The sequence below is a fragment of the Carettochelys insculpta genome, chromosome 8 (genome assembly GCF_033958435.1).
Source record: "Carettochelys insculpta isolate YL-2023 chromosome 8, ASM3395843v1, whole genome shotgun sequence".
In the NCBI taxonomy this organism is placed as follows: Eukaryota; Metazoa; Chordata; order Testudines; family Carettochelyidae; genus Carettochelys; species Carettochelys insculpta.
The window spans coordinates 9,187,037-9,201,175 of NC_134144.1; the positions used below are offsets into that span (position 1 = coordinate 9,187,037).

General features: G+C 45.0%; 1 protein-coding gene across 1 annotated transcript in view; it reads right to left on the bottom strand.

The window, feature by feature from the left end:
* The window catches only part of PTH2R (parathyroid hormone 2 receptor), a 67,829-nt gene that overhangs the window by 36,594 nt on the left and 17,096 nt on the right, over nucleotides 1–14,139 (bottom strand). Inside the window, exons 2-5 of the mRNA XM_075001838.1 lie at nucleotides 12,291–12,393; nucleotides 4,066–4,176; nucleotides 3,838–3,959; nucleotides 2,133–2,230 (exon numbers count right to left, since the gene is read on the bottom strand). Of these exons, the coding sequence (XP_074857939.1) occupies nucleotides 2,133–2,230; nucleotides 3,838–3,959; nucleotides 4,066–4,176; nucleotides 12,291–12,393 (434 nt within the window). The remainder of the gene's footprint in view (nucleotides 1–2,132; nucleotides 2,231–3,837; nucleotides 3,960–4,065; nucleotides 4,177–12,290; nucleotides 12,394–14,139) is intronic.

The following is a 14,139-nucleotide window of genomic DNA, read 5'->3' on the forward strand; positions in this document are numbered from 1 at the left end:
GTGACTGACCCCCTGCAACTGGGAGCAACCCAAGGGACCAGTCACCTGCTCCACTTACACAGTCCATTTCTTCTGGGTGACAAGTTGGGCTAGAGTCCAAGCCTCTCTCACACGCACAGGCAGGTGCCTGGGGTGGCGGGGGGGGGGACACATCTGCAACCATCACCCAAAAGAGCAAGAGGCCTATCGTCTGCGCAGAGCCCCACATACAATAGCATTCAATATAGCACCATAAATGTAACCCAAGAGTCTACATTTTCCACGTACAGTTTCACCACAATGAAAGCTCAATTTAGCTAACTCATTTCCCTTGTCCAAACAAAGCAAGCAGTCCTGTAGCACCTTAGAGACTACCAATATCATTGATTAGCTGATGATGAGCTTTTCTGGGAAAGACCCACTTCACTGGAGGGGAAAGGACAATTTCCTCACCTTTGATCTTCACAGTGATAGCAGACGTCCCACTTAACTGACACTTCGCAGAGATTTTATTCTCTCTCCTCCCCTCCTTGCCCCACCCCACCCCAATTTAGCTGATTCCTCAGTTCTGTCCCACCCCCCATGGGTAATACTCCAGATCTGAAGAAGTGGGTCTTTCCCACAAAAGCTCATTGCCTCTCTCGCACTTTGCATGCTCCCTATACCAGGATTCACGAGGGGGTCCTGCATTCTATAGCCGTGTCTACACGTGCACGCTACTTCGAAGTAGTGGCACTAACTTCGAAATAGCACCCGTCACGGCTACACGCGCTGGGCGCTATTTTGAAGTTAACTTTGACGTTAGGCAGCGAGACGTCGAAGTCGCTAACCCCATGAGGGGATAGGAATAGCGCCCTACTTCGACGTTCAACGTTGAAGTAGGGACCGTGTAGTCGTTGCGCGTCCCGCAACGTCGAAATAGCAGGGTCCGCCATGGCGACCATCAGCTGAGGGGTTGAGAGACGCTCTCTCTCGAGCCCCTGCGGGGCTCTATGGTCACCGTGGGCAGCAGCCCTTAGCCCAGGGCTTCTGGCAGCTGCTGCGGCAGCTGGGGATCCATGCTGCAGGCACAGGGTCTGCAACCAGTTGTCGGCTCTGTGTATTTTGTGTTGTTTAGTGCAACTGTGTCTGGGAGGGGCCCTTTAAGGGAGCGGCTTGCTGTTGAGTCTGCCCTGTGATCCTGTCTGCAGCTGTGCCTGGCACCCTTATTTCGATGTGTGCTACTTTGGCGTGTAGACGTTCCCTCGCAGCGCCTATTTCAATGTGGTGCCGCGCAACGTCGAAGTTGAACATCGACGTTGCCAGCCCTGGAGAACGTATAGACGTTATTCATCGAAATAGCCTATTTCGATGTTGCTACATCGAAATAAGCTATTTCGATGTAGGCTTCACGTGTAGACGTAGCCTATGGCTGTTTTCCACAGTGCCTGTACCAGGGGGAATATTGCAGGCCCAAAAGCAGTGCTTTCAGAGCTCCTTTACAGCTTTTTACATAGCATAAAAGAGGCCAGAGCAGAAGCGAGGATCTCACTGTTCTTCTCTGTCTTCCATGAAATGCACAGAACACGGCTGGAGACCATAATGTGAATAACAGTCATGGAAAACCAGGCAGGCAGTCTTTAGATTAGGTTTCTTTATTGGTTATTTCAAAAGCGAGCATTAGAGTGGGCATTCAACTCCCAGAGTGCTGGCAAGTGACTCTAGCAATAACCCCATCAGTAACTCAAGCAGTTAATTTCACACCCTAGCAATACTACAGTTGCAATTGTGAAATAAGCCATAAAGCTTTAAATTCAGACTACAGCAGAAACCATGCTAATCATTCTGTGCCTCCTTTTGCTGTCATCCTTACTAGTTCTGGAGACAGATGCTCTGCCTCTTGCTGCTTGCAGTTTTTACAAGGCCATTGGAAATTATTTTCCCTTGAAATGTTTAAATGTGTTCTTTGTCTGATCAATACTTTAAAACACAACAGGTAACTTCTGAAAATCACTTCAGGCAAGGCACAATATTTACTCCCAAAACTGCAGACAGGAATATAAAAAAGCACTGGGAGACTGGACTGTCCTGTGTAAATAAAGAACAAAACCTTGTTACCTGTAGAGATGATGGCACAAGAGGGGACAGAGAAATGGAGACTACGAATCGCTCACCTGAAGTAGCCAATGATTAAAACAGCCACTGCCAGAGAACTAAAAGACATAGAATATCCAATAGTGTACATAATGTAGAGACGTTCAAAGAATTCCCCCTGGGAAAAGAAAACAAGGCCATTTTTGCTTTCTTGTGTTCATCTGTGTGCACAGAGTCTCCAATAATCCAGTTTCCCTTAATAAGTGACAAGTCCCAATACATATTCTTGGGCCAAATCCATTCCTGCTGTAACCCCCAAATGGCCTTATACCAGAGATGAACCTATTAAACTGCCACCCCAAAGCACTCAAGGTTCATCAGTCTATCTCTGGGGGTGTGGGGGAAGTCCCAAAACTAGAGGCGGAAAAAATATCCCAAGAGTATTAGAAGGAATAACTTTTGATTCTTTTTATTTGCCTTCTGCCGAGGTGCCTTTGGGGGGTCAGTTTTAAAACAAACCTTATTCCACAATGACAAAAACTTTCTTTGCTTTTTTTTTTTTTTTTTTTTTTTTTTTTTTTTCAAACAACAGATAAGGTTCTTACGTAACATGATTCCTGACACTGCAGCTGTAGCGTTGAAGAACCACACTAACCATCATGGAAAAGAAATATCACAAGAGCGGGCACTATTGGAATTTTTGTCTCCTGTCAGCTTCCCCCATTAGCTTTGATGGGAGGGAGGAATAATTGCCCTCCTAGCTGCTCAGCTACACTGACTTATACACTGGAGGAAGTGGAGTCAAGGCTCTGACTCTGCCTCCTCCCTGTTCCCTCTTGGTTCAGCTGCAGATGGCATTTTGCTGGCCACATGTGAGCGGAAAAGGGCTGTTGTGTCACAGCTTGCTAAGAGTTGAGCAAGAATACCTCTCGGCTCAGTACTGAAAAGAAGAAAAGTGTATTTAAACTCTGAGCCTTTGGTGGTTTCATCTGCATACATAGCTGCAAAGGAGGACATTAATTTCAATCAGAATTATGAGCCTGGGAACTTTAGAAAATCTCATCTGCATTGTCTCGTACTCAATGGCTCTAAAAGTGTTCCAAAGCCCACAGATATAAGAACTTACAACTCACCAAAGTTATTTATGGTGGATGCAGAAAACTATGCATCAAAAGTTTTGAGAGTTTGGGGCTTTTAAACGAAATACCAGTTATTTAGCACTCTCCATTCAAGCAGCCCCAGTCTCAGGATAAACAAGTAACATTACCAGCATTATAGAAATAAGAAAAATCAGGAACATAAAGATCCATCGGCTTGCCCCTAAATCATTAACTGATTCAGTGGCAGCGTAGCAAGTTGAGCCCAGGTGTCTTCATATCCAGCCTTGCAACTAGAATTTGGACCCAAGAATTCTCCCCTGCAGAAAGCCAGTGCCATGCCTACCAAAGCCAACAGGAAGGGCAGCTCTTCTGCGATGGCTGAATTTGCCCTTCACAACCACATTAACAGCAGCAAGGAACGCTTGAGAGGGCCTTCAGTTTACAGATTCATGATCTGCCGTGCATTCACATCTACTTAATTTTAAACAAGACACTTCCTCCTTTTAGGGTTTAAAAACCCTTGTGTAACAATAGATGCACATTGAGACAACAATGGGTACATCATTCGTATTTCCAACTCTTTCTGTGAAGAGCCATTGAAGAATGAGAAGCGCAGAAGGTTTCAGGATTGTTCTTCTCATCCAAGCTCTCAATATGCATGCACTGGAAAAAAACGCTCCTGTACCTTTCCCAAGCGGATTTCTGGCTGTAAGTAGCTAAGACATTCAGAGTAATTGGCCCACGTTCGGTTCAAACCTTGCACAAAATCCCATGTTCCATTAGGACTACAGTATCTGAAAGCCACCCCTGCGAGGAAGAAATAAGTCTTGGTTAGTCTACTTTGGTACTTCGCACCACCTGGATTTTCATTGGTTTCAGATAAATCCTCTGAGAATGACAAGGCCAGTTGTACCTTTGTGATTGAAGTCATATATATAAGGAGGGCATGGGACAGCCAACATTTTGCCCACTGAGCCTCTGGGCCAGCATATTAGTCCGTCCCATTCAGGAAAGCACTTACTCTCTGCAAACAAACACAAGGAAGACACAGAAAGAAGAAATTAAGAGACAAGCCTGTATGCCATTTATTTCTTTACCATATCTCCTAAGTAGCTGTTCCAAAATTAAGTAAAAGATATTTAAAAGGCTCTTGCAAATTAGGTACTTAAGGATTAAAGTGTTAAATTTCTCCTTAAATAACTTTATTAATTAAGAACAAAGACTGACAACATGATTCAGGGACATTTAGACTATAGCCCTTAACTATATCAGTTTATTTAAAAATAAATTAAAATCAACCTCTTAATTTTTTTAACAATGTAGTTCTTAGACTCTTCGGAGATGCTGCCAGTTATCCACATCCATATAACTCTTTACCTCTGACTTTCCACTCACCTGATTTACCCCATCCTTCAGCCTAAACTCTGCCCTCCAATGTCTGCCAAATAGGTCAAATTTATTGAAACTGGACTCCATGACTAGGAAACAGGAGATCATAAACTGCTAAGAATCCCTTACTTTGACTATTGCACAGCTATTTGCTGTTTCTAGAAGCTGTCGGATATGTCTATGAACCTCATATGGAAATGTTGGATATGTCTATGAACCTTACACACTGCCTGTGCTCTGACTGCTCAAATTAAGACTAATTCCACAGCTGAGTCCTGCTACCAAGGACAAAAGTAAAGTTTATGTGTTGAGGTTCTGCTGGAATCTGTTACCATCTGAGTCCACAATAATACATATCTCCTAGTAGAAGTAGGGAGAACTCACCCCTTACGCCTGTTTGCCCCACATGGAGCGGGACAGAGGGCACAAGAACCAAAGGGACAGGGGATAAGGATGAGCGAGTGGTTATATTGCTAGCCTTGAACTTGGGAGGGCTGACTGCACATTTGCTGCTATGCCACAGACTTCCCATGTGCCCTTAGTCTGGTCACTTAGCCTCAGCTATCCCAGCTGTGAAAACGGAGATAATAGCACTTCCACACCCAACAGACCTGTTGTGAGGGATAAATACATTACAGACTGAAGGTGCTCAAACATGGTAATGGGGGCTAAGACAAATAGTGGCCACGCAGCTCCTATGGCAGAGGTGGGGAACCTCCAGCCCACAGCCCAGATCTGGACCATGAGGCTTGGGGCTCTTTTCCCCAGGAGCCGTGCCTCAGCGGGGTGGAGGTGTGGAGCCCTGAGCCCCATGGGCCAGATCCAGCCCATGAGTTCTGCCCGGGGCTCCAAGTGGCGCCACTGCTGTGCGCTGCCATCTCCCCAGCCGGGGCAGGGAAGAAGCAGCAGCACTGCCAGGAGGCTTTATCCCACCACTCTGATTGGACAGAATTCCGGCCAACCAACAGCAAAAGGCGGTGCCTGGGAGAAGTGAGGCACAGAGCCATGTGTCCCCCAGGGTGCTGCACAGCCCCTAGACTGCTCCTGCACCCTCCCTCCCACCCACATCCTTGTCCTGCTCCCTCCCTCCCAGAACCCTCACCCCCACCCCGACTGCTCCCTTCCAGACCCCACACTCCAGACCCTCCAGCACCCTTCCTACCACCCACAGCCCACACCCCAACCTCTCCTGCACCCCCTCTCCTGCACCACCTCCTGGTCAGACCCCCAACCCCTCAAGTCTGCTCCTCAGCCCACCACCAAGCCCACTTCCTGGCAGCCCCCTCCCACAGTGCTTCTCACTTGTGTGTCCTTCTGACTGATTTTTCTGTGGATCAGTGGCCCCCAACCCAGAAAAGGTTCCCCACCCATCCTATGATCCATACAGACTTGCACACATCAGCAGAGGTTTCTTGCATCTATGCGGGTGACAGCTAATTTCTGGATGGACCTGGCCTCACTGGATCCCCATGTTGATGCTACAGGTTCTCCCCCCCCAATGGAAGAATGAAGAGAAAACCATGCGTGGGGAGCGCAATGTTTCAACAGGAGGAAGTATGCAACAGAGGGCTCAGTTTTGCAGGCAGCAGTGCAAAGGCAAAGATGGCAATATAGGTTGACCCTCTCTAGTCCAGCACCCTTGGGACCTGACCGTTGCCGGACAAGAGAATCTGACAAATCACAGGAGGCCAGTATTTTCCAGCACATTACCAACACTTCCACTGCTTACTGGGCTCTGAGAAGACGCTTAGGGGTAAATTACAGCTAACAGTACCGAACACTGAGAGCCAGGACTGGTGGCTGTAAACAAACTTTATGGGGCTGCTGGAAACTTGGCCACACTCCTGGTAAGTGGTTGTCCAGCTAATTGAGATCATGTTGGACTATGGATGATGCCAGACAAGAGAGTGCCGGGTTAGAGAGGTACAGCCTGTACCATACAAGGCCATCATTACTTCTATGCTGCTGCTGGCGGCAGCTCTGCTTTCAGAGCTGGGTTCCAAGTCAGCAGCAGCTGCTCTCCAGCTATCCAGCTCTGAAGGCAGAGCTGCCCCCAATGGCAGTAATAAAAGGTAGGAGGGCTCCAGCCCCGCCAACTCTTTTTGTATCAGGACCCCAAAGTTACAAGACTGTGGAATTTCAGATTTAAGGAGCTGAGACCATGGAATGTACTTTTTTTAAAATTCCATGGCTGCGAAACTGATCAAAATAGACTATGAATTTGGTAGAACCCTTACTGGCCGAACATGTTGCCACAAACCCTCTTTTTCCTCACCTGTCTCAGGTGGTGTGTGTGTGTGTGGGGTGAGGGGTGAGAGAGGAAAGCCATGAAAGCTTCAACAGCAGCAGCTGCACACAGAACACAGGTACCCTAGTCACAACAGAAATTACTATTAAGATTCAGAACTCCCTTTGCTTGCTCCCCTAATGTTTTACCCAAGACAAATTTACTGACATTTCTGCCTGGGATTGCTTGCACATAGGACCATTCCCAGGGCCTCCCATGGGGAGTACAGGTTGAAACTCTCCCGGTCTAGCAACGACCCTCGTTGGGCAAGACCTTGGAGCCTGCTAGATCAGACAGATCCAGCTGTGTAGGCTGGAGTGGAGCCCTAATGCTAGCTGAGGCCCCGCTGGCAACCTGCTCCGGGAAGTCCCAGGGCCTGCTTTGGGCCGGGGAAGGGAGCTCTGCCAGCAGCCCTGCAGATGCATGGACTATAGCTGGGGGAGCCCCACAGCAAGGAGCCAGCTAGTGCATGGAGCCCTGAGAGCAGCCTCACAGCAGTGGGGAACCTTGTCAGGGTACAGGACCCCAGTAGCCCCACAGGGGAACCCTGCAGGAGTGGCTCCCCCCTCCAGCCAGCCTGGGGACCTGACCTCCCCTCATCTGGCAAATCCCCTCATTCAAGACCATTCAGGTCCTGAGGGTGCAAGACAAGGGAGGTACAACTGGTAGCAGAAATGAGAGATGATAGACATGAAGAGGAAATTGCTCATTTGCATCTAAGTCTGATTGCAACCCTACTTCTAACTGGACGAATAAAAACGCCATTCATCAGTGCAGAACAGAGACTCTACAACCTCACTGGAAATATAATTGAAATTATTCTATTAGGCTAGGTCTACACTAGCCCAAAACTTCAAAATGGCCATGCAGATGGCCATTTCGAAGTTTACTAATGAAGCGCTGAAATACATATTCAGCGCCTCATTAGAATGCTGGCAGCCACGGCTCTTCGAAATTGACGTGGGTTGCCACCACATGGCTCATCCAGACGGGGCTCCTTTTCGAAGCGACCCCAGCTACTTCAAAATCCCGATTCCTATCTGCTGTTAGGAATCAGGGGATTTCGAAGTTGCCAGGGCCCTTTCAAAAAGGAGACCTGTCTGTACAAGCCACACGGCGGTGAGCCGCGTCAATTTCCAAGTGCCACGGCTGCCGGCATTCTAATGAGGCGCTGAATATGTATTGCTGAATGGCCATTTCGAAGTTTTGGGCTAGTGTAGACACAGCCTTAAAGAAATAGCAACCAACTCAATTACGTCATTCACAGGCTCACATCTAGTACACCTCCAGCCACAAATTACGTTCGCCAGCTTAAAAATGTTGTTGTTTGGACAAGTATAAAACCTGATTACCTTGTGATCCACTAATTTGTATGTGGCTAAAGACAGTTCCAGGTCATTAGATGTTTCACCTCTTAAAAATTACAATTGTCAGGGACTTCACTACTAACAATAAAAACAGATCATATATTATTTCAGGTCCACTACAAGCAGTCATTACCACCAAAAAAGGAAATTAAAAAAAAAAAAAAAACTTTGGGGCTTTTAAAATATTTATTGTTAACTTATTCTGATTTCATTACACAGGCACTGATCTCAGTTACATGGGGTCACACTAGGGTAAATCTGGAGAAACACCACTAATTAACATGGAGTTATTCCAAACACACAGCACTGTAAAGAAAGATTATCTCAGAAAGCTGCTTCCACTTCCACATGCACTTTATTTTAAGCATGTACCTAAACCTTATACACAACAGAGATTCATGTGCTCTCAGCCTTAAACACTGTCATGAAATACGGACCAGGATTTCATCTCAGGACCTAATGCTTATTTTTTTTCTGGCACCTTGACAGAAGTGTGTGCGCGCATTGCTATAATTCACATGACCCAACGCTTGCATTCGTTTTAGTGGCGCTCTCATGAAAACAGGCTTCAGTAAGTATTTCATTCACCAAGAGTTGTTTCTTGCATGGCAAGGCATCTGACGCATCAATTTGTACAATGAAAAAAACATTTATGGTCAATTGAATATTGACTCTCCAATATTCCTCTAAACACCTGTAGCCAGACAGCCAGCCCCCTCTCAGACCAGCATTGCTGGGAACACAAGGGAGCCAAAACAACAGGGCACTTAACATAAATTCCAGCACAGCCTTTGAAGCTGTGAGAAGCACAGGTGTGCTGCTACAATGTGCCTCTGGGAACATATACAACGATTAGGCTCACAGCAGACATGGCTCTTAGCCCCTACTAAATAACGTGATGCACACACACCCACATCCTAGGTGGGAAAATATTTACCCTAATAAAAGAATGTCCAGTAGTCGAAACTTATTGTTTCTCTCCCTTGCAAGTGTAAACTACTCTTGCGAGAGCTGGCGTCGCCCAGACAGACCAGCCCCAATTTGGCATAAGAAAGGAGAAAGAGAATAAAGGAGTACAGAGGTATAAGTATGGGACCTACAGCACCATGATTTTTGAGTGCTTTTCACTATCTATCTGCTGGTCAGATAAGTGACAGCCTCCCAAGGCTTCTGCAGCTAAGAGGGTCCCTGAGCCTTGTCCCTTATTCGTCTTTCCGCAGAATTGAGTGACCGATCCTGGCTTGGCACTGCTGGAATCGAGAGATGCAAGGAGGGTAAGAAGCACCCACACCTGATCTCCTATCTTTAGTGTACACATATTTTGACACAGAGCTCTATACTTTGTTTTCTTTCTTTGGGATTGTGGCTTCAGCTTTGTAACTTGTTTGTGTGTGTAACATCTATACATTTAAATAAGTAGGCACTAGCAATTTTGTAACCACATGATTAGAATCTAGTTTAATAAATTTTGGTAACCATTTGTGCATAAGCCTGACTTGTTTCTCTGGTTTACTGTAAAGCAGCCAACACAATTAAAGAACCTCAGCCGTTTTGGCTATAAAGCCTGGCCATTAGGTGAGAGTACTAAGAGCCTAGCGTTGAGTTGTGCCGCCTCCACGGGGCAAACTCTTGGGGCGCCTGTCAGTCAATCCTGACTGCCCACTGCGAAGGAGCTCTGAGCTCTAGCAGTTAAAGTCACGGGTGTGGAAAGGCTCTTAGTGCTGCCATTGGGGCACCTGTCAGTCAGTGTTGACTGCCCACTGCGAAGGAGCTCTGAGCTCTAGCAGTTAAAGTCACGGGTGTGGAAAGGCTCTTAGTGCTGCCATTGGGGCACCTGTCAGTCAGTGTTGACTGCCCACTGCGAAGGAGCTCTGAGCTCTAGCAGTTAAAGTCACGGGTGGTTAGGACCTTGGGGCATCCGTCAGCCTAGCCCGGGCTGCCCGCCGCGAAGGGACAGTGCGTCCTAGCGGTTAAAGTCACGGATGGTATAAAACGGGCATAGCTGGCACCTCACCAAACATCCTTGGCCATCGGCTAACAACACCATAAATTATCTTCCCCCTAATTTTCATACATGCTAAAGTGTCTGTTTTCTAAGCAATGGAATTTAGAGACCACATTCTAAAAAAGTAGTGTAAGTGTCTTTCTTCTTAGTCATCCTTCCTGCAAAAACCTTTGAAACCATGATTACTATTATTAAGGCTATTATTAAGACTGGCAGTATTATTTGTTGGTGACATTGTTATTATGATTGCTATTAGACATAGTACATACATATTATTACTGTCAGTAACAGTAGACATGTTTTGCCTAAATAAGAAAACAAAGGGAAAAATGATAAGCCTAATTCTATGGTTACCACTTTGTCCAAAACTCCTTTTCTCCAAATCTCCATCCTCCAGTATATGTGGTACAGATATACAAATAGCATAAATGGATTCAGTGAATCACCAGCTTTCATTAGACACCTCACTTGGCACATTTGATGCAAACTTAATACAGCGAACACAGAAATGGTTTTATAATTATTTTAAAAATCCAGTAACATTGCAGATGGACTAACAGATCCTTCCTAAATTCTATAGGCCACAATTTCAACAGATGAAGCCAATAGAGTGACAGTGGGGTAATACCACTGCAAGTGGGAAAAGAATTGGGAAGCCTAGACAATTAAGTCCTGCCTAAGCTAGAACACTGCACTAAGAATCAGAGGGGTAGCCGTGTTAGTCTGGATCTGTAACAGCAACGAAGGCTCCTGTGGCACCTTATAGACTAACAGAAAAGTTTTGAGCATGAGCATCTGATGAAGTGAGTCTGTGCTCACGAAAGCTCATGCTCAAAACTTTTCTGTTAGTCTATAAGGTGCCACAGGACCCTTCGTTGCTGCACTAAGAATGCGGCATCAGGAAATGGTGATGTCTAAAGCAGAGTGAATTTTGCTTCAGGCAAATATTCACACATTCAGGTCTGATTTGGCAAGTATCTTCAGCCCTGCCTGTCCTCAAGCCCCAACCCCTGGCAATATTTGATTTCAATGTTTCTGAAATACACAGGGTTGAGTTCGGTATTTTCAACAGTGCTGCATTTCAACGTCTCATTTCAAAAACATGTTTCATGCAGAAATTGGGTTAATTAAGAAGGGTGAGGTAAGAAACCTCAACCCCATTCCCATTTGTTTCAGGTTGAACAAAGTTTTAGTGTGTGATTATACACAAAAATTATTTTGCATTTTTCAGGTCAGCCCATGTAAGTTCAGTGGCTAACATTTTAGACAAAAGAAAGGTTTAAGAATTTATAGCCTCATCCTTTCAATTAACGTATTATTGTTTAAGAGAAAGATGTGTGATTCCTTCTAAGGCCGTTTCTACACAGGCCACTTCCACTTTCCCAAACATTTTTGGGAAGAAGGGGACTCTGGAAGAAGGACTTCCTTCCAGAAGCCCCCCCCGGGGGCTGTGCTTCTACACGGCATTTTGGAGTCCGGAAGAATGGTCTTCCGGACTCAAAATCACGTGGTGTTATGCTAATGAGGCACGGAGAATTTGCATTCGTGCCTCATTAGCATCTTTCGCTCTGTGTATTACAGAAGCAGCCTGTGTAGAAACGGCCTAAACGTCCAGGAAATAGACACTCAAAGTAGACACTTTTGAGATTAAAAAAAAAAAAATCACTCCCAAAAAAGCCACAAAGGCAGATTTTTTGAAAATCTTTTTCAGGTCACCTTAACTACACAGAAGTCTGGAGTAATCAAACAGACTATGAAGAGAATGTAGCATCTCACACATATCAATGGATTCAAGTGACTGGAAACAATTAACTACGGATATGAAAGGCATCTCAAAAGCCTTGACCCGGCTGAAGCTTAAACGTACAAGTAACCAACTTGAGTCTTCGAGATAAACTGGGAGAGAAAGAAGTAAGGAATGTCTAATAGATTTGATTTGGAGGCAAATGTTGAATAAGAAAAAAAAAATGGGCATTTTTTTGCTTTGATCTCCTGGGCATTAGGATGGTCAGTATATTTGACCATCTGACACTCCATGAGTCCTGCTCCTGGAAGGAAAAAGAAAGAAATCAGTTACTTAAGTACTTCACCTCCTTCTTGTAGCTGGGTTGTGATGTTCATTTCACATCGAATTTTGGCTTCCAGGAGAAGATAAATCTGCTCCTCTGTTGTAATCATGTCATCAGAATCCATCTGTGTTGTTTAAAAAAAAAAAAAAAAGTTTGTGGAAAACATCAGTGAGAAAAACAATGTTGCTTGAATCATTTGACACTTAGTTGTATGTTAAAGGGAGTGACTTACAAGTTAAATTTTCAAGACTTGCATTTCTAAGACCTTCGACATTTTTAGAAGTCAGTATTTCAATTTTAAAAATGTTTCAAAATTTGAAAATTTTGAATTTTACTCTCTCTCTCGTTTGGGGTAACTTTACATGCTGGTTGATCTGAGACAAAAAATGAGGGAGGAAAAGTTTCATTTCAGATTTGCCCAAAACTAGTCCCTCCCCCTGCCTCGCATTTTTTCAGTTCAGCCACTAAATTAACTTTCAATCTATGTGCCACTTACCAGGATATACAGTGGGGCAGAGCGTGCGTGCATGTGTGTGTACGCACACATGAGACACACATTTTCAATTACTGTGCCTGGGCTGAGAATGAGGAGGTGGTGCTTAAAAAGGTGCTTTTAAGCCTTCTTTGCACTTCCTGTATTCCTTGCTGTCCCTCTTAAGTTAGAGCATCCTCAAGGTTGCTCTGATTTGTACTCTACTTCCCACTTCCCTGTATGCACCCTGGAAAGCAAACCACACTGCATTATGCTACAACTAAAAACATCCTCTATCTGCCCCCCTTACACTACCACACCATCCTCTACACCATGGCTGAGATCAGGGAACCTTGGACACAAGCACTGCATCAGAAGACAGGCAGTCCCCCCTGCATAATGAATACGTTAAGATGACTGTTTCCACACATTTCAAAGCTTCTTCCGGAGCCCACATCCTTTGGGGAAGGTGGGTGGGGGAGAAAAGATGCAGAAATACTCCAAGAAGTGTCTATATTCATGTCCAAATAATACTCTGCCCTTTTGTATCATCTTCTGTCTGAAGATCTAAAAGCCCTTTAAAACTTTAGTGAATTGAGACTTAACATCTTGGTAAGCTATTGCTCCTTCTCCTTTTCTCAGAGATATTTTTTCTCCCTTATCCTTACAAAATCTTTCATACAGTTGAATTACCATGCCCCTCTCAGTCTTTTCTTTTCCAGACTAAGCAAATCCAGGTTCCCCCCAGCCCCAAACCTGCCTTCATTGGTTATGTTTCTAGACCTTCAATCATTTTTGTTGCTTTTCTCTCGAAGTTTTCCAATTTGTCTAAATCTTTCTTGAATGTGGCACCCAAAAGTGGAGACAAAACCTCAGCTGAGGTCTAATCAGCACAGAGCAGAACAGAAGAATCACTTCTTCTGTCTTTCTTACAACATGCCTGCTAATAGATCCCAGAATGATGATGGGGGTCTTTTTTGGCTAACATTGGCTTACACTGTTGACTCAGATTTACCCTGTGGTCCTCTAAGAGCCTAGACCCCCTTCCGCGGTACTCCTTCCTACACAGTCATTCCCCATTTCATATGCATGGAACTGATTATTCCTTCCTAAATGAAGTATTCTGCATTTATCCTTATTGAATTTTATTCTGTTCACTTCAGAACATTATCCAATCTGTCTAGATCATTTTAAATTTGAATCCCATCCTCCATAAGCACTTGCAATCCCTCCCAGCTTGGTATCATCTGCAAACTTTATAAGTGTACCATCTATGCCATTATCTAAATTGTTAATGAAAATATTGAACAGTGTTGGACCCACAACTGATCCCTGCAGAACCCCACTCATAATGCCCTTCCAGCATGACTGTGAACCACTGATAACAACTCTGAACGG